Source organism: Budorcas taxicolor, chromosome 7 (genome assembly GCF_023091745.1).
Source record: "Budorcas taxicolor isolate Tak-1 chromosome 7, Takin1.1, whole genome shotgun sequence".
NCBI lineage: Eukaryota > Metazoa > Chordata > Mammalia > Artiodactyla > Bovidae > Budorcas > Budorcas taxicolor.
The window spans coordinates 51,251,808-51,272,567 of record NC_068916.1 but is presented as its reverse complement, the minus strand read 5'-3'; the positions used below and the strand labels follow the sequence as shown (position 1 = coordinate 51,272,567).

The 20,760-nt window shown below is 34.2% G+C and overlaps 1 protein-coding gene and 1 non-coding gene across 3 annotated transcripts in view; one reads left to right on the top strand and one right to left on the bottom strand.

The window, feature by feature from the left end:
- Positions 1–20,760, bottom strand: part of ANKHD1 (ankyrin repeat and KH domain containing 1) — a 106,076-nt gene that overhangs the window by 5,972 nt on the left and 79,344 nt on the right. For both annotated transcript variants that reach the window (XM_052643233.1, XM_052643235.1), the window contains 14 exons: positions 16,187–16,332; positions 15,908–16,019; positions 15,288–15,433; positions 14,651–14,793; positions 14,003–14,216; positions 12,994–13,169; positions 12,614–12,776; positions 9,584–9,679; positions 9,013–9,129; positions 5,881–6,055; positions 4,687–5,143; positions 4,086–4,232; positions 2,333–2,482; positions 546–2,158 (listed from right to left, as the gene is read on the bottom strand). In XM_052643233.1, coding sequence (XP_052499193.1) covers positions 546–2,158; positions 2,333–2,482; positions 4,086–4,232; positions 4,687–5,143; positions 5,881–6,055; positions 9,013–9,129; positions 9,584–9,679; positions 12,614–12,776; positions 12,994–13,169; positions 14,003–14,216; positions 14,651–14,793; positions 15,288–15,433; positions 15,908–16,019; positions 16,187–16,332 — 3,855 coding nt within the window. The remainder of the gene's footprint in view (positions 1–545; positions 2,159–2,332; positions 2,483–4,085; positions 4,233–4,686; positions 5,144–5,880; positions 6,056–9,012; positions 9,130–9,583; positions 9,680–12,613; positions 12,777–12,993; positions 13,170–14,002; positions 14,217–14,650; positions 14,794–15,287; positions 15,434–15,907; positions 16,020–16,186; positions 16,333–20,760) is intronic.
- LOC128051802 (U6 spliceosomal RNA) lies at positions 6,768–6,874 on the top strand. The gene has a single exon (XR_008199738.1). It is a non-coding gene; the product is annotated as a U6 spliceosomal RNA (small nuclear RNA).

Genomic DNA, 20,760 nt, shown 5'->3' with positions numbered 1-20,760 from the left:
TTTTTTAAAAATAAGAGTGCATACACGACTGGATCTCTTCAAGCAGCTCCATCTACTATAAAGAAGATGGGTTAAGACATTTAATATTCATTCTGAGCACCCATGACTGAAAACAAAGAATGTAGATTATGAATTGTAACCCAACCTTTTTAAATTAAAGAAATGCAAACACTCACTTTGATTTTAAAAATGTCTGTGAATTTGGAATTCTTGAAGCATCCTATGGGTCCCTTTTATGAATATCTTAATATCAATTCTAAGAAAATGAACTGACATAAGGTATAACTTCCTTGATAACAGGTACAGAGAGATCATAAAAAAGAATATAAAGCAGTTCATATTTGAGTGACTTACCTATAACTAGTTTTTTTGTCTACTCAATCAGCAGTCATTAAGGGGTCTTTACTGTTTATGATAACACCCTTATTTCTTCATGATCATGCAATAAATATTACATATAAAATAAATGCTTTATAATCTTTGGAAGGTTAGATTATGCTGTTAAAGCCCCAAATTGCACAGTCATGACAGTTACAATAACTTACCAACTGGACTGGTAGAAACTCGCTGGGAAGGTGATCTGAAGCCAGGTGCCTTCGAATTGTCAGGGTGCACGTTCTCCAAGTGTCCAAGTACAGAGCTACCCAGAAATGCTGACTGAACAGTGAAAGAGGCATCTGCAGCAACTCGTGAGGACAGAGGACCATCTCCCCAACCCTGGTTAGCTGGCACCTGACTGCTATCAAAAAGACTACTGAAGTGATTGAAAAGCGTGGCTGGGCCAAATGTAGGTGGTAAAGATTTATTTGCTGGGTTAATGTGCATCTGAGAACCATTCATAATGTTCATGGCTGAAGAAAGCTGCACTGTAGCTGGTGGGCCTTGAGGTGGTGTTAAAGGAACTGGATTTGTAACAAAAATGGACTGCGGATCCTGGTGTATAGTTGCATTTGGTACCACTGAGTAGAAAGAACCTCTGGGTTGCAATCGATGAGAAACTCGAGGTGCTGGTACAGCTAACTGAGGTAAATTACTGGTATCCTGATTATCAGCAGCAACCAATCTAGGTGATGCCAAAGTCAATGGAGCAGGTTCTGAATTAGATGCAAAAGGCATTGACATAGGACTTAAATCAGACACACTGGATGGCTGTGCTTCCTCCTGTGTGTTATTGGACGGAGGAGTGGGACTACCAGATGGGTGAGTTTCTGGAGCTCCTGGGGTGTTGCTGGCAGAGCTACTGCAGCTGTTGGCAGCTGAAGAGGGGGGACACAGGTTTGCCGTGGACTGGACCTGTGTGGACAGTTTTTCTTTGGGGGCAGGCATGGCAGAGTAAGATTCCATCTTTTGTGAAGAAAGCTGTGCTTGAGAAGTACTTGCAGGCAGAAATGTGGTGGGAACTTGCCCGCTAGTGATAGGTGCAGATGAGACTGAAGGCAGGGAACTACAAGTGCTTGTCATAGAAGTAATCACTGTTGCTGGAGGGCTTGTCTTAGGCACACAGGCAAGCAGCTGCTTTCTGACTGATGAAGGAGTCCGGGTATTAGTCACACACAGTTGCTGACTGGCAGCAACTACAGAAGAGACAGTGATAGGGCAACTGGCAGTAGCTAGTCCAGTAGACTCTGAGGGTAGAACAGTTCCGTTCTGGTTAGGTAGACGGCCTGTATTATTATGCTTTGGAGAGCTGTTTGTGTTGCCAGGATTCACAGGTCTCACTGGGAATGGTCCCCAAGTGTTAGGAGAGGGTGAAAAGGTTCCTCCAAACTGGGCCATGGGTAAGCGAGGATGCCGAATCTGTTGCATGGTTTGAGCAGCCAACAGGGCAAAATGCGGGTGGGGATAAGCTAAGGGGAGAGAAACTGGGAAAGAAGAACGTACATTTGCTGGAACGTTCTTATTAAGTTTATTAGTGGGCTGGAACGTAGATAATGTTGTTGCCTGTGAAGTTACAAGATTTGGAGCACCCAAGGGAAATGCATTTTTACTGGAAGCTGCTGTGGTGCCTACTCCAGATGAGAAGTTTGCATGAATGGCTTTGGTGCTGGCAGGTGTTCTGATATGGTTTTTAGGAATCAAGTCTTCCAGTTCCTTAGCAGGATCCTGAATAAGTGCATTAATAAGTTGAACTGCATATCTTGTTGATTCTGTACCACCCCTGGGGAGAAAACCAACAAAAAACAAAACAAGATCAAAATCATAAAAAACTAGGTAATCTTTACCACGAAATAAAATTCTGATTGTACCATGGCTAAGAAAAATGTGCTTCTAATACAGTTTAACTTCCTCACAGAACTAACTAAATATACATATGTATATATTTCATAATCACCTAATTGTGATCATTCTCTCGCCATTCTTATCTTTTTGTTTATCTACATCAATGTGGGCACCAGTAACATCTTGAATTGCAGTGATGTTGCATCCTCCTCTTCCCATTATTCTGGAAACCACTGAGGCTGGAACAGATAATTTTTTTGACCTATAAAAATGAAGACCACACATATGAGCATATGAAATCAAAATGTTTATTAAAAAAACATCTCAGTAAGTATGTTCATGAATATCTGGAGGATAGTATTTATCAAACCTTAAAGAGGAAGTTATTAGAAGCTTTTATTTAGAAACTGACCTCTTATTATACTGAATTTAATTTAGTAATGATGAAAAACACATTGCTATTTGAAAAAAATTATACTTAAGTCACTCATGATCCCAGCATTCAAACTATCACATATTAACTGAATGGCAATGATCATATATACTGATACTTTCAAAATTAAAATAATGCATACCACATTGTTAAACTCTATATGAAAATGAATACAGGCAGATTATCAGTTTCAATGACTTTACTAAGCAATAAGCCTCGGAGTTGAATTACATAAAAAGCAATTCACAAGTGTGTGAATTCCACTTGTGTGAGTCAAGTGGAACTAGAGAGAACACCAGAGGCTAACACTGGGATCTGACAAGATGGCCTGGGTCTCTTGCAGGATTACTGTGGAAACCCAGTGTTTGCTGGCAGAACCAAATGAAAGCAACTTCCATTATTTTCATGTGGTCACTGCTGACTGTCAAGATTCCCCCCTTGAAGATTCCACCCTCAAACTTTGAACTATACCTGCCAGAAGAATACCCAATTGCAGACTCTAAAATACATTTCATGATCAAAATTTAACATCCTAATGTAGACAAATTGGGAAGACTATATTTAGACATTTTGAAAGCTAGAGCATAGACTAGGCCATAAATAATATAATACTTAAATCAATCTAATTATTAAGTGCACATCATTTCTCCTGTTCTGCCAACACTTCTTCCTTTTTTGTTTGCTTCTAATGGACAAAAAGTCTTAGAAAAATTATACAATAAAACCTCAGACATGTTAGTCCTTTGGTGATTAAGTGCACACAAGTAAATCTGTGTCTTGTCCTAATTCCCTGATATAAAGCATGAACAAAGGCTTGAAATACCTTCTGGATTGTGTGAAACATTTTAAAGCACTGGTCCCTCTCTGTTTTTATTCATCATGGTTTAAGTATAAAGCAGTGTGAATAAAGGGAGTTGTCAAAGTTGGCTGCAGGGGTGTTGCTATTTGTCTTTATTTTTTTGAGGGAGAAGGAAGTTTTAATTTTATGAGCTCTTTCCCCACCTTTTATGGTGATTTAACTGTATTAGTTAAAAGTAGACAACGATTCTTTAGCGAACTCTAACATTATTTAAATACTGTAGATGAACAAACTTGTCTGACTCAAAATGGGACCATTAAACAATATCATAGCCCTCACCAATAACATTGTGACTTTGCTGTCAAGTGACTCTCTCTTAGGAAGTTTGTGACCTTTTTGCATGATTTGTCTGTAAACTGTTATATCTTATGCTTTAATAAAGCATTTTTTGTTTTTCTAAAGCCAACATTTCTTACTGTTTCTAATTTTGCTTTAGTCTACTTTGCATATAATATGGCATTGTAGTTGAAAATAATAGTCACATTCAAATTACTCATTAATTAACTGGGTAACCATCTCACAAGAGGAGAAAACGAGGAGATAAGTTAAAAAGATGAGACTAATTGTACTTACCTTCGGACAACTTCTTTCCATCCTTCCTCTCTTTTTTGCCCCCTTTTAGGGCTAGTCAGATTCAGCTTTATGTTTGGAGAACTTAGTGGCAATGACACTGACTTATAGGTTGTTGATAAGGAATTAGGATTCACTTCGCCTTCAAGTCTAAGAGAAATATCAAATCCAATAAAAGATAAATTTTAAGATAGAAACTCAAGAGATTTGCTGAAATATTTGAATTAAAATTTGGCACATCAAATTACTAACAATTCAGAAAAACAGAAATAGGGCAAAGAGTTCATCATTTACTTTAGTATTAAAATGGATTCAGAAGCCAAAAGGACTATATATAATCAATAAAAATGACATAATTAAAGTAAAACCAAGGCATGCTAACATTTTCAACTTCAAAATTAAATCTTTAAAGTTCTAATAATTTCCTTTCATAACTAGCACATGATTAGGAGGACACTGGTTTTAAATGTTTCAGTTTTAAATGCTGAAGACAGATAATGTGGTAGACTTAAATTATTTAACACAACTTGTGTTACTTCAAGTTCTTGTGCGAGGTATGCAAAAGGAAAGGTAGGTGCAGAGTTAACAAGTCAGAAAATTTTACCGTGTCGGAGTTTTGGAAGCAGAGGTACTTGTCTTTTCCTCTTGGGAATGGAGCAGCAGTGGGGGGTATCTCCTGTCACTAGAGGAATTCACATCCATAGTGAAATTTAACTCTTGGCTTTTACCACCACTGCTACTCTCACTGTTGCAATCTGTGCTGTCCAAGTTATCTGAATCACTGTTCCCACCTGCACCACCACCTTTGCTTTCTCCGTTTACTTTATTCTTATCTGCCTTTTGCTGTGCTAAGGATATATGTTGTTCTGGTAATATTAAATGTGCAGTGGGAGGAGTCTCTTTGGTTTTGTTCTTCTTATTTTTCCGGTTGGTGCTAGGAGTTGTCACAACATTGGCCCTTTTTTTCCCAAACACATTTGTGAATGTTGCAGATGTTGCAGAGATTCCAATTGTGGTGGTGGTAGTCGCACTAGGAGGTTCTATGGGAACTTCTTGCTCCACTGTGAAAAAGGATATAAATCACACTGAGAGCCACGGATCTCAAAACAAACTGTGACAGAATATACCTAATAATTCATAATTTACTCTTAGTCATATTTTCCTTTTATCAGTATTCACTAGTAAATAAACAAATCTTTACAGTTGTGAGAATGAAAGTATCATATTTTGATGTCTAACTCAGTACAAAACATTAACATTCTTAAGCTTTGAAATGCTAGTCTCATGAACTAACCAAAAATCACAATACAGATTGGATTTAAGAAGTTTTTAAAATAGCATTTTAGAATTAGAATTCAAATAGAGCAAAATCATTTGCCTATTACTATAACTGCCAGATTGTACAATAAACAATTCTTTGAAAGTAATGGGCCCCAGTGCTATACAGCTTCAACACTAAACCTTAGTTAACTGAGAAACTAGACCTCTCCCCACTTTCTAACTGGGGAATGAGAGTAAGGAGGAACCTGAAGAAAAGCTGGCAAGCCTCTTATGGTATCACATTAAGACATATATAATGTTTTCACAGGGAACTTAAATTATACCTGAATGTCTTCCCCTTCTGTTTGTCTATGTCACTTTACAATGTGAAATATTGAATACAGAAGTCACCCGTCAATTTCAGATTAAAGTAATTGAATATTTAACTAGAATTAGTTTTGAGAGCAAAAAGCACTCAAAATGAAGCTGATAAACACAAAAGAATTTTTATCATTAATTCAGATGGTCCGTTTCTCACCATCTTCCTCATTCTCCTCTTCATCTTCATCTTCCGGTAGTTCTGAATTCTCCTTAGGTTTGTTTTCCTCGTCTTCTTCCTGCTTTCTTTTCTGCTCCTCTTTTTTCTTCTTTCTCTTTTCTTTTCTTTTCTCTCTTTTAGCTGCAAGAGCTTGCTTTCTGCTCTCCTCTCTTGACTGTGAATAAAATTGTTGTTTTAGTCACTAAGTCCTGCCCGACTCTTTTATCTCATCTTAACAGTAATGCAATGATTCAAAATAAATGATGAAATGATGCTTTTGTTTATGATACATGGGGTTTCCCATGGATGTCACTCTTAACACACATTTATAAAAGCAACAAAAGAAGAAACAGATATGCTGGACATCATCAAAATTAAAAGTTGTTGTGTTCAAAGGGATCATCAATAAAGTGAAAAAACAAAACAGGCAAAATTTTTTGCAAATCTTACATCTGGTAAGGGTTTTGTATCAGGAAGTGATAAAGAACTCATAACTCAATAATGAAAAGACAAATCAGTCAATTAAAAAATGGGCAAAGGATCTGGAGACATTTCTACAAATAATATACAAATGGCCAGTAAACACAGATGCTCAATATCACAAACCATCAGGGAAAAGCATATCAAATCACAATGAGATACCCATTTCACTGTCACTAGGATGGCTAATCAAAAAGACAGATAAATCATGGTTAGAATGAGAAGAAACTAAAGACTTCATACACTGCTGGTAGGATTACATATACAATGATGCAGCTACCTTGGAAAACAATCTGGCAGTTTCTCAAGTGGTTAAGCACAGAATTGCCATATGAGCTAGCAATTCCATTCCTAGATATGTACCCAAGAGAAATGAAAACATATTTATACAAAAACTTGTATGCCATGCTTGCTTCGGCACCAAACATACTAAAAAAAATTGAAGTAACACAGAAGGTTAGCATTGCTCCTGCATAAGAATGACATACAAATTCATGAAACATTCCATGATAAAACAAAACAGACAACTTGTATACCTATGAAGTGGAAGCAAACTAAATGTTCAACAACTAATAAATGCATAAACAAAACGTTGTGTATCTATATAATGGGATATTATTCAGCAATAAAAAAAGAAGTAATGATATATGCTACAATATGGATAAACCTTGAAAACATGAAGCAAAAGAAGCTAGTCACAGAGGATCAAATACTGTATGATGATTCCAAATATCAAATATCTGGAATAAGCAAATCCATAGAGACAGAAAGTAGATTGGTAACTACCTAGATTTACGTGGCATTGTTTAATTAAAATGTAACTGTTACAATCTTTATAAGATATTAACAAATTTCACTATGAAAATATCCATAGGAGGCCATTATAGAAATTATTTATTTTCAGAAAGGGGAACATGACAATGGTTGCCTCATATCATAAAGAAAGCTTGAAACAAACAGAAAACACATCAAATTACTCACATTTTTATGGAAATTATCTAAAAAATCCTCACCATATGAAACTGACAATGAAGTCCAGCTGCCCTGGTAATTAAGTAAAGCACTTTCCTCAAAACTATAATTTACAATTCTAAGTCACAAATAAGCTATTTTTAACATTTTTATTTATCAAAAACCAGGTATCAGCAAATTATGGCTTGAATGCTAAGAATAACTTTTACATTTTAAATGGTTGAAAAAAATGAAAAGGCAAACATTTCGTGACATGCGAAAATATCACAAAAGTAAAATTTTGATGTCCACAAATAAAGTTCTACTGGAACACTTCATTTAACCACGGTCTGCGGGTGCTTTCATATACTACCACAGCAGAGTCAGAGAGTCATGACAGAGTTTGTATGGCCTACAAAGCCCAAACGTTACTCTTCTGCACTTTATAGTGTGGCCAAAGAAAGAAAGAAAAAAAAAGGATAAATAAAGTCTCTCAACCCCCTATGTAAATGAGAAAGGGTCTGAGGATTGAAAGAAGAAACTGCATATTCAGTTAACAATTATTTTATCATTTTTGTAGCATAAGAGCAAAATGGCTGTTCAGGGAATTGCAGACCATACCCCTGGGTAGTTATACAAACATAAAATTACAGACATGGAAGGAACCATAGAAGTCATCAAACTTTAAACTTCCCTTTATTTTAAAATGCGTATTATTTTTTCTACTTGTGATTTTAACTGTAATCAAGTTTATCATGGAGGTATTAAAATTTACTTAATTTCCTAATGATAAAACTTTAAGGTTTTTACCTTTCCCCTTATTATAAGCTATTTATCAGTGAATGTCCTTTAATACATTTGCATCTTTGAGCATCTGTCAAAGTATTTACCTTAGGCTAAATTTCTAAAAGAGGAATGACTGGAGCAAAGGTATGCACTCTTTTTAATTCATCAAATCATCTCCATTAATAATTATATGAATTTATACCATGTATCAAAAGTCATACCAGAGTGCTAATTTCTCCACATCCTAGCCATCAACAGCTATAATCAAAACTTTAAATTTGTTTCCCCCAAACATTTAAATTTTGAGTTTCCCTAGTCTGGCAAAGAAAATTTACATCACTCTTTCACTGTGCATTACTTTGTTTATTCATGAAGCTGTGCCTTCTCCATCTATTTACTGAAAATTTATATTTCTTTTTCTGTGAATTGCCCATGAAATTATTTTTCATTCTGGGCAAGTTATCTTTTGTCTTATTGATTTTAAGCAACTTTGTATTCTGTTTTTTAACAAGGTTTTTTTTTTTTAACAAACTAAGAATTGGTATCAAAATTTTAGCATCTCTAAAATGATTTTTCCCCTTTCTTTTATCATCAATGAAATATCTTAATGTTAAGCTATCTCACACATTCTAACTCTAATTGATTATAGTATTTATTTTCTGCCTACACTAATGGTAAAACAACTTAGGCAATAATATCATGTAGAAAACTGTGACGTGTTTAAAAACTAATTCTTCACTTATATGGTTAAAAATATTTTTTTGTATAACAGGTCAGAATAAAAAAACTTATGGTAGTTTGATATTTTATCATTTTATACAAAGAGATTTTGTTAAGATTATAGTTATATAAGTAGCAAATATTCTACTAGATTTTCAACCAGTTCTAAAAAGGAAAATTATATTTCTCACTCACCTTTTCCAGATCAAGTTCCTTTAAAAGAATACTTGCATTCTTATTTGCTTCTGCAGCCTGTTGGTCTTTAGCCTTCACAATTGTCTCAACACATTGGTGACATTTTTTCAACAGTTCCTATACCAGAAATGGAATTATATAAATACAGAAACACATAAAGAGGCCAATAAAACTTGAGCTGGTAAGTATACCAAAGCTCAGGGCTTAAAGCCCAAATTACTGAATATTTACTAGACCAAATCAAGTTATCCTTTGAATCTAGAATTTGACTGAAAAATCAAAATAAGCTACCATTTTCTTAAAAAGTTTATGTGTTCTTAGAAAACTGTCTAATCAGGCTAATAATCTAATGATAAAGTTTAGACGCAGTCTCTGTTAATTACAGTCCGTATTAGGAAGAAAATCTCAAAATAATTTATAAATTATTCTTCATTTGCAAATGGAGAAACTAATCATTGAAAAATCAGGTTATCTGTCTTATAAAGGATGAAAAGAACAGACTGTTAACATATACTTTGGTATATAATCCCATAAAGAATAGAAATGTGCTTCAACAGCATATTAAACCTACCTTATCAGTGATTGTTGCTATGTATCTCATGCATTCTATATCAGAAGGGAACTGATTGACTTCCTTAACCAAATACTGAACAACTTTTACATGACCCTGTAAAAAGTACAACAAAAAGGACACAAAGAAAGTACTGAAAGCTGGCAGATATCCTTAAAAACTTAAGAGTAAAAGGTATAGTAACACTTCAGAATTTACTAAACTTCACAATTGAAACTATGAAAATATGAACAGAGAGAGGTAAGTACAGCATGATGGGAAATACATGGAAGACCAAATGACATTTCTCCTGAATTTAATTTGCTCACATCCCACTGAAAATAGAAATACTTTTGAATAGAAATAGAAATAAATCTATTAATAAAATAAAAACTGGTGATGTGAAATCTCTCTCAATATAAAAGGGAAATTAGATTTAAAAGAGGATATTCTAAATTCCAAAGCATTATTTTGCCCCTTTTTGCTTTTTCTTACTGTTCATGGGGTTCTCACCACAAGGATAGCGGAGTGGTTTGCCATTCCCTCGTCCATTAGAACAACAGTTAGAATCTTACATGGAACTGATAATTTTTACTGGTTCAAAATTGGAAAGGAGTACATCCAGGCTGTATATTGTCACCCTGTTTATTTAACTTATATGCAGAGTACACCATGCAAAATGCCAGGCTGGATGAATCACAAGCTGGAATCAAGATTGCCAGGAGAAACATCAACATCAGATATGCAGATGATATCACTCTAATGGCAGAAAGTGAAGAGGAACTAAAGAGCTTCTTGATGAGGGTGAAGGAGGAGAGTGAAAAAGCTGGCTTAAAACTTAACATTCAAAAAACCAAGATCATGGCATCTAGAATCACTGGGGACAGTGACTGCAGCCATGAAATTAAAAGAAGCATGCTCCTTTAAAAGAAAGCTATGACACACCTACACAGTGTCTTAAAAAGCAAAGACATCACTTTGCTGACAAAGGTCCATCTAGCCAAAGCTATGGTTTTTCCAGTAGTCATGTACGGATGTGAGAGTTAGACCATAAAGAAGGCTGAGTGCAGAAGAACTGATGCTTTCGAATTGTGGTGCTGGAGAAGTCTCTTGAGAGTCCTTTGGATCGCAAGGAGACCAAACCAGTAAATCCTAAAGGAAATTAACCCTGAAAAGTCACTGGAAAAGACCTTGATGCTGGGAAAGACTGAAGGCAAAAGGAGACGGGGGTGGCATAGGCTGAGATGGTTAGATAGCATCACAGATTCAATGGACATGAATTTGAGCAAACTCCAGGAGATAGTGAACGACAGAGAAGCCTGGCGTGTTGCCAAGAGTCAGACACGACTTAGTGACTGAACTACAACAACAACTTTGGCTCTATCTTACTAAACAAGGTGGACTGTCATATTTATCTGAGTCCTATGACTTGAATCTAGGTGAAACATTTTCTAGATGGTATTATCAGAGGCTTGATGATCTATAATCATTAAAAGTACATCTATTTTAACAACCAAACTTGCATAGTTCCCCTTAATACTAAGATTCTAAAACATCTTCAAGAAGTAATCTGATGGGGAAAATTCCCTGGTGGTCCAGTAGTTAAGGTTCTGTGCTTCCAGTGCATGTGTACGGGTTTGATCCTTGGTGGGATAACTATAAATAAAATCTTGCACATGCCATGGTATAGCCAAAAAACAAAACAATTAAAAAGAATTAGTCTGATAATGGCAAAAACCAGAAAAGTGGCTGCCTCTTGGGCAGGGAATTAACTGAGAATGGGCATGATCAAAGTTTCTAGGATTATGGAAGTAGTTTATATCTTTATGGGATGTGGGTTACATAGGTATATGCATTTATTAAAACTCATTAAACTTAGCATCTTAGATTTGTGCACTTTTAATATATGTAAATTATATCTCAATTTAAAGCAAAGAAAAAATTGGAAAAAATATTTAAGATTTTTTAAAAGACAGGTAACTTACACTGTTCTCATTCAATAGCTATTTACTGAGAACCTAGTGTGTGTCAGGCACTGTGCTGAACAACTAGGTATAAATAGTGGTGAAAAAGACAATCATGAATCTTCACCTTCATAGATCTTCCAGTCTAATTAGGGAGTGAAAGTGAAAGTCACTCAATCATGTCCAATTCTTCGCAACTCCATGGACTGTAGCCTGCCAGGCCCCTCTGTCCATGGCATTCTCCAGGCAAGAATACTGGAGTGGGTTGCCATTTCCTTCTCCAGGGGATCTTCCTGACCCAGAGACTGAACCCAGGTCTGGGGCAGATTCTTTGCTGTCCAAGCCACCAAGGAAGCCCCTAACTGGGAAGAAGAGCATTAAAAAACTAATACATGTTTGTATGTATAATTACAAAATGAGATAAAAAAATAATGGTGAACTATAAAAGAGAACAAGAGAAACTTTTCATTTTGCAAGTTAGGAAAGGACTTTCTGAGAAATGATATTTAAGGAGTGGACATTAAAGAATGAGGAGAAGTGAGCCAGGTGAAAAGCAAGTGAAAGAATATTTCAGGAAAAGAAAACCAGTGAGCAAAGGGCCTCAAGAAGTTAAAAATTTAGTGACTTCTAGGCCAGTGGCTGAAGTGTAGTGAGCAAAGGGGCAAAGGGGAAGGGCAGTAGAAATGAGTGGTCTGAGGCTGGCATGAGCCATATCAGCTTTGTAATATACATCAGAGAAGTAAACCTTAATATATATAGGAGGTATAATAAATTTTTATGAGAGTCTACTTGTTTTTGTTCCTCTTAAACATCTATCTACCTGTAATATCTGCCCTGAAATCTCATGTTTTATGTATATAAATATAACAAAACTCCTCAAGATATGAAGTTATTTAACAGCAAAGTTGCTTATAGGGAACTACCATACAGCTCTTAGATTTGGCCACAAAGAGAGTAGAGACAGCAGGGGTGTGTATATAGAAATAGCGTCAATTCCTCAAGACCAATTTATCTTTCTCCTATGACTTCAACTTTCAAATTCAGTAGTTTTAAACAAATTCTGTCATTTTTGTCCACATCAAGTTACCTTGCGAAATGCTGACATAAGAGGTGTGATTTTCCGGTTATCAGCTCCATCCACATCAGCACCTGATCGCACTAGCAATTGCACCACTTCAAAATGACCACCATTGGATGCCAACCAAAGTGGTGTGTTTCCCTTCTTGTTACGAACATCAATATGGGCTCCCCTGTACAAATCAAAGAATGTTAGTATAGCTTGCTTCCTATGAGAAGGGGCTAACTTTTCCTTTTTTTCTCTAATTTATCTTTTCTCTTTTATAAAGTAGCAAACAAATACTCTGTTCTTTTAAATGTCAAATAAAGTAAAACAATTTTATTAACTGTAAAGGCTCTGAAAAGTGAAAGGGATCATAGGAAATTTTTACAAACATAAAATTTACCTACCTATTAATCAGGAGCTCACAAAATTTGTAGTGACCTTTGTCCGCTGCTATTGTTAAAGCAGTGTCTCTTGATGAAGGCACAGGGGGGGCATTGACATCTGCTCCTTTATCTAGGAGAACTCTTCCAACCTCTGCATATCCCCCAGAAGCAGCTTCCATCAAGGGGGTAAGACCAGTCTGTTTAAACCAAAAAATTATGTGGGTAAATTATATTGATTTCTTTAAAGGACTGAAACAATGACTTATAAGTTGATTCTATTTCTGATTTTCTCTCCCAAGAGAGCTAAGCAAAATTCACTCTTAAGCTTTACTAAAATAGCAAGTGAAAACTGTTAGATTCAGTTAAGACATACTAGACTAAATTAACTTATACTACCTTATGGTAATAAAAAACAGTTCATAACATCTCTGTTGTTATAAATCTATATGAGACAGTAACTGTCTCTTTTAAGAAATAAAAAAGTGATAATCAGGGAAAAAAATAAGAGACTTTTTCAGACATTTTCAGATATTTTCAATTTGAAATGACTACTAGGTTGACCATTGTCTGGTTATAAAGAATTACACATAAGCTACGTGTTTCAGGGGGTCTAAGTACCTAATAGTTCTAAGAAGAGAAATTATAAACACTGACACTAACTCCTACTTTCTAAATGCTACACTGTCATGAAATTGTCATAATCTGTTACAATCAGATTACAGTTGCCTCAATTTTAGTTCCTTCAGTTTTGTAATTTATAAAGTAATTTTTGATTGCGATTTTTACCAATGGTAAAGCACCTGTCTCATTAAAGGAGATCTTAGCTGTCCTTAATAAAGTTAGGAATGGTGACAGTGTGTCACTGACCACTGGATAGCACTATTCTACAATCCTGCACTGGGGCAGGAATTTCCTAATTTTAACTTAGAAAAATTTTAAATAGCACATTCAATTTGAGTGTGCTATGCTATATTATGCTCTTTCTATTAGAAATATGTCTGAAGTAGTTGACAAGTTATAAAATGCTTACCTTTGCCCTATGTTCAACATTGGCTTTTCGGTCCAGAAGCAAGCTCACTACTTCTGCTCGGCCTTGGAAACAGGCCAAGGTGAGAGCTGTGTTCCGATTGGTCTCTATTTGGGCATTAATATCTGAACCCATATCAAGCAGCAGTTTCACTGCAGGAACATGTCCATTCATTGCAGCCAACATCAGGGGAGAAATACCTAGTTTACTCCCAGTCCTAAGGGGGGAAATGTGCTCAGAAAATTAAAATAATATGTTGCCTGTTGTTTTTTTAAAAGCAGAGAGAACATAAAAAATGAAAAAGTTTCAGTGAAAAGAAAGCTTTCTAACACCAAAGAATAGATGTTATTTGTTTAGTCTCAAAGTTAGAAAATCTCATAATTAGGAAAATCTCACAATTAAAAACACAATCCCTATTCAGAGGCTATAAATTTCTAACTATATATAACAAAGAGTTTTCTGAAATGAAACCTCTTTGAAAACAGCCCTGTTAGCTGAAATAAGCTCTGATTACCACAGGAATAATTGTTGGCCTTGCAACTTTAGTATTATCTTGCTTAAAAATGGCATCTAAATATTTAGGGGAAAACACTTAACTCCAAGGTCATAATTTATTAATCATGAATAATAAAATGAACAGGTGATAGATACCTTGAATTAATTTCTGCCCCAGCATTAAGCAGAATCTTAATGATATTAACATATCCTCCAGATGCAGCTAGACTCAGTGGTGTATAATCAGACACATTCCTATGTTCTTTATTTGCACCCCGAGCCAACAGCAAGTCTACCACCTACAAAGTAAAATAGGAACAGAGAAATCTAGTTTACACCAAGGGTTCATCTTATAATGAATGAAGCACAAAGAAATGGGATCTTTAAGTTCTCTAAATATCTAACATTTTAATCAGATACTAAATATTCAAATCCCAGTACTAAATAAATGAATTCAATTTTATATCAAGGAATTCAGACCTATGAAATCCTAATTATACTGAAATAACAAGTTGTCACTCTTTCGCTTCAATTATTAAGTGACAAATTTGCATTTCATGTGTTAGGATTTTGCTCCATTCAGACTCAATAAATGTAAGGATATAGAGAATTTCTATTTTGCCTAAAAAGGCAAGAAATAGATTCTTTAAAAGGACATTTACTATTCTCATTAAGTTTAATATAAAGATCTCAAAACACATGCAAGTTTTATTCATGTAGCTAAACTACTAAGCACATGCATATTTAAAATACAAATAAAGTGTTTACAAAGTGACAATAAACATCAGCATACTTCCTGACGTCCACCAGAACATGCTAATGAAAGAGGAGTATCCTTAGTTCGTTCAGATTGTGCTTCTATGTCTCCACCTTTATCCAAAAGGATTTCAACAACTCCAACATGTCCTGCTGTTGCTGCCAGGATCAATGGTGTGAAACCTAAATCAGAAAATAAAAATCTCAGTCAAATTTGTGTTTTTTACTTATTAAGCCACTGTTTTTTAATTCTCTATTGTTTTAGGAGGAAGAAGTCTTTAGGACAGATACCTAAAATCATTTAACATAAAACTGCTTTAAACCCTAATTTGTTACTGACAAAACCCCATAAATACTTGATAAAAAGAAAATGCTAAGTCAAAGAAAACTATTCAAGCTTATAAGCGTAATAAACTTTGATACCTTTCTATGCTCTACGTTTGGACCAAGGAAAAAGCAAACACAACTTGCTGTACTTCCCTGGATGATCTATAATTTTTGAATTTCTGAATAATAATTTGGCTCTGTAGATGAACAAATCTGGATATACTTAATTGAAATATGATAACCCACTGACTAGTCCAGGAACTACTTACCCACAGTGAAAAAAAAAAATTGTTTTCTGACACTCAAGATTTTATTTCTAACACTTCTTACCTTTTTTGTCTCTGTGTTCAATTTTAGCATCTCGTGCTATGAGTACAGATACAAGTTCTTCATGGCCACCTGCACAAGCTAGGGTTAATGCAGTGTCATGATTGCTCTCAGTCTAGGAAAAGGAAAAAAAAAGAATTAAACTTTTTTCTGTTTATGGTGGGGTTATTGATTGAAGAGCAAATAATGTTAATTTCCACAATTAATGTACAATGAATCTTTTCCTTTCCAAAGAAAATTGGAATGTGCAAAAAATAAATATAAATAAAGCAGTCTACTTACATGTGCATCAATGTCAACTGAAGGATACACAGGGGGTATAGACTGGGAAGCCACACTGCTTGGAGACTGAGAACAGGGTTCAGGTGTAAGACATTCTATGTTTTGAGAAGAGCTGTTTGAGCCAGTGGGCACTCTGCTACTCACAGCTGAAAAACAATATTCATATTGCTGAATTCTACTTAAGAGAGTAAAGTCATTTGTATACAGAAAAACACAGAAAACAGAAAATTCTATAGCAGTAATACAATGTAGTAGTCAGATCACAAGCTTTTGAGTCAGATGGACATATGTTTGAATCCCAGTTCTACCAATGACTTTCTGATCTTGGGCAAGTAATTTAAACTCTCAGAATCTCAATTTCCTTATGTGTAAAATGGGATGATAAATATAGTACCTTCATTGTAAGTTTGTTGGGAATAGAATACTGAGCATGGTACCTGGCATTTAGTGAATACAGAAGAAATAGCAGCCTTTTGCAGGGCCAATAGGAAGAATATAGTTTCCAATTTAAAAAAAAGGAATTGTAAATCTTAGTTTGAAAAAGGCAATTAGATAAAAATATCCTGAAAATAATGCAAATTTTTAAAAAAGAAGAAGAAAAATAGAAAGAAGATGTAGAAGAAGGGAAAGAACAAGTTAGAGTATCTCTCTCATAAATAGCAGAGAGTATGTATTTTTAAAATTCAATATTTACTCTGAAAATTTGCAAAAATGAATCAGTGTCTGAAAATCAAACTGCTTTAAAAATGAACACTGGAACTTTTATTTGGGACCTCAAAATCTAGTGTCTGAAACTGAATTAAATGAAATTATATCCTTGTGGCTCTGCATATTTCTTTTCTTTCATACAAGACAAGAGTCTGCCCCATGGAGGGGGAAACAGGACCCATCTCAGAGGGATATTGTGAACTGTCTGTGAGATAATGTATAAAAAGCATTTAACACAGTGTTTGGTATGGTAAGTGCCCAATATATGTAATTATCACATATTTTATAGGACTTCAGTACTATCAATCACTGCATTGAAAAATAAAACATTACAATTCACTCAAGAAAGAAAAAACTCAGAAAAAATATATAATCAATAATATAGAAAAAGACAACAAAGTTTCAGTGATGGCAATTAACTTCCTCTTACCCATGCTAAAAGTCAATCAAAAACACATAAGTCATAAAGGAAAATGTAAGCATTTCAACGGTTGGAGAATGTTTTCTCTCTAGAATTTTGATATGGCTGAATCCCAATCAAGGATACTTATGACCACAAGTATGAAAGATTAAGTGTAGTATGCTACTTCTTCATAAATAATAGCAAATTTTAAGGACATTGCTACATGAGCTGTCCCTCCCTCCTCCCAACCAATATATATAAAATCATCTTGATCATATGAATTTCTGCAGCTTCTGTTACCACATAAATATACACATAAATATTTAGCCATATGGTTATAAATAAAAATGATTATAAACATTTGTTTTGCCTTACAAGAATGTGCATGATGAAAACAAAGCTTTAAAAATCTGTCACTGGATGAATTAAAAGCACATAGTATTTTGCTGCCCCCCTCAAAACAGCTGATAAGATTGGAAAAAAGTTCCAGAAACAAGACACTAAACTTTGATATATAGCACCTTTGTAACACTAAGATTTTAACAACAGTCTCATAATCATTAACATATGTTACTAAAAAATTACTTTTCTATCATTGTTAAATTTGTTTATTCATGCTATCTCTTTTTGTGACTATGAAAAACAGATATTCAAAAAAATTTAAATAGTTGACTAGAGTGCTATGTCAGAATGTGATGGTATAAAAGACTTTTTTTACAGAGTTGGTTTTTAAAAAATACTTTTGTACATTTAACAGCTCTATTATCAAAAAAGTGTTACTACGTTGATTGTACACTTTGGTACAACAGTATCCTAGAAACATTTTTTTCCTCCTTATAATAATGACAATCAGAAACATTCCACAGAAGTGACTTTAAAAGGATTAATTACATATGAAAAGTTCTAAAGATAAAACTAGAAAATAGCAAAAATTTTAGAAGTATATGTGGAATAAAGGATTTATTAAGATAAAATTATACCAGGACTATGACAATTTCAAAAATCCTAAATGCTTCCTACGTCTGAACAAAATGTCTCTGAAAATGACCAAAACAGATTATCATGAAAGTCACTACATAATTAGAATTAAATTTATGTACTATCCTAAAATGGGGTGATACTTTACTTAATTCTTTATAAAATTTAAGACAGTTTTGTAGGCAATATGGAAGATAGTAATGTTGCAAGGTCTTAAGACATTAAATCACTGTAATCCAATTTAGGTAACAGTAACTGTATTAAATATTTCCATATAAATAACAATCTATAAATAAAATATTAACACCTACTAGAAGAAATTATTACTTAAAGATATTTTATTGTAAATTCCCTCAAAGATAATTTTCCAATTACTTCATTCTAAAACCTAAATTGACTATCACCGGACTGCTTAAAGCAAGATACTTTTGAATTGGAATGTGTTGAGAGCCTATGAAGATGCCAACAACATTAACAATGTTCTAAAGTCACAAAACTGTATTAAACCTTATATACAAATCATATCTAAACATAAAAATAACAAGGGAAATTGTTATTTGATACAATTTAGAATTCTAAGAAAATAATATCTTAAATATAAACTCAGAACTTCCAGTTGAATCAAATGCATGCATATTATATCTAAGGTTCTTAAATCTGGCTGAATTGAGTTTGAATCTCAACATTTAACTAGCAATTTAATTTCCATTAGCCTCAGTTTTCAACAGAAAGATGGGAAATGGACTTATTTTCTAGTATTATTAAATAGCTCATGAAATTGCATATATAAAAGCATTTAGCACTGAGCTTGGTAAATGGCAAGCACTCAATAAATGTAAATAAAGAGATATTAGTTGATTTTTTTTAACTAAGGAACTTTACATATTAAGAATGAAAATTTTGCTAGATGTTTCTAGAACTGTTCAATGGTCAAGCTATTTTGAATTTCTTTAAACTGCTGTTTATTTTCAGACCTTTATTCTAGACATCTGAACTGAGAATCACTTGCTATTATGATAATTTCAAAAGCCCAGCACTTACTTTCGGAAGAAATGGACCTGAAGAACCATGTTTCCAATTCAAGAGTAAACATATATTCTGGTTGGGACTACATAAAGTATGATACATCTAAGACTACATACTAAACTGCTGTCAGTCAACTAGTGAAGTTATGACATTAATAAATTATGTATCTAACTAACTCGCTTTCATGACAAACATTTTGAGATAGAACAGCAGTTAAAAAAAAAATCCTGGGACTTCCCCAGTGGTCTGGTGGTTAATTAAGGCTCTGCCTTCCAATGCTGGGGGTGTGGTTTCAATCCCTGGTCAGGGAACTAAGGTCCCACATGCCTGGCGTGCTGGGAAAAACAAAATATAAAAAAACCCTCCTAAGAGTAAAACTTACTGCTATTATCTAAAGTAAAATTGTAAGATGTATTCTCTTTTATTAATAAGGCATGATATCATATAAAGGCATGATAACTAGATTTGATATAGGTAAAATTAATTACATCTTTGGCCTAATCTATAATTTTATTGACATAGTAACATCATATAATCATGGAACTAGGTATTTACCTAATTCATCCTTAATTTTTTTCACCTTCAATTAAGAAATTAAGAATAATTCAGACTTAATAATATTTTAAATTTTGAGGCAAGTCTTCCTTTTTGCTATATATTTTAAAATATAAGCTTCAAAAATATGAAAAGCTTTTAAATACAGATAATTTTTGGGAATTCCCTGGCAATCCTGGAGAATTCCCTGGACAGAAGAGCCTGGCAGGCTACAGTCCATGGGGTTGCAACAAATTGGACATGACTGAGCAACTAACACTTCATTTCACTGGCAATCCAGTGGTTAGGACTCTGCACTTTCACTGCTGGGTGCCAGGGTTTGTTTGATCCCTGTTCAGGGAATTAAGATCCCACAAGCTACACCACATATAATTTTTAATGTATTGACAGATTTGTACTTTAAAGCTTATTAACAAAAGAATATTGTACAATATGGTGGGCCAACTGTGTCACGAGACATTAATGTCTAAAAGAAATTAAATTTTATTCATTTAGATTAATGTTAAATATAATTAAAAGATGTTTTCTAAACTGATTTTTTGAAGCTTCATGTGAACTTTATAAAAGGTCACTTCAATTTAACAAATACTTCAGTGGAATAAACAGAATTTGACCTCTTCTACAAGAAATAGCCTTAAATACTACCATAAAGTTAACACCTACAAGTACCCTTTAGACATGTTTTCTCCATTCTTTAAAAATAAAAGGACAGGTCCTAAGTTCCAAGAAACTAAACTGATCAGTAATGTGGGTTTCATAACTGCAAATGGAGTACTTAATTAGGAAGATTATGATGCTGTTTATAGAACCCTAAGTCTTAAAAATGTTCCTTCCAGGTCATGAGTTTCACTATTATTAATCCTAATCATACTTTACACTCCAATATCTGCTTTAACCAAATTAG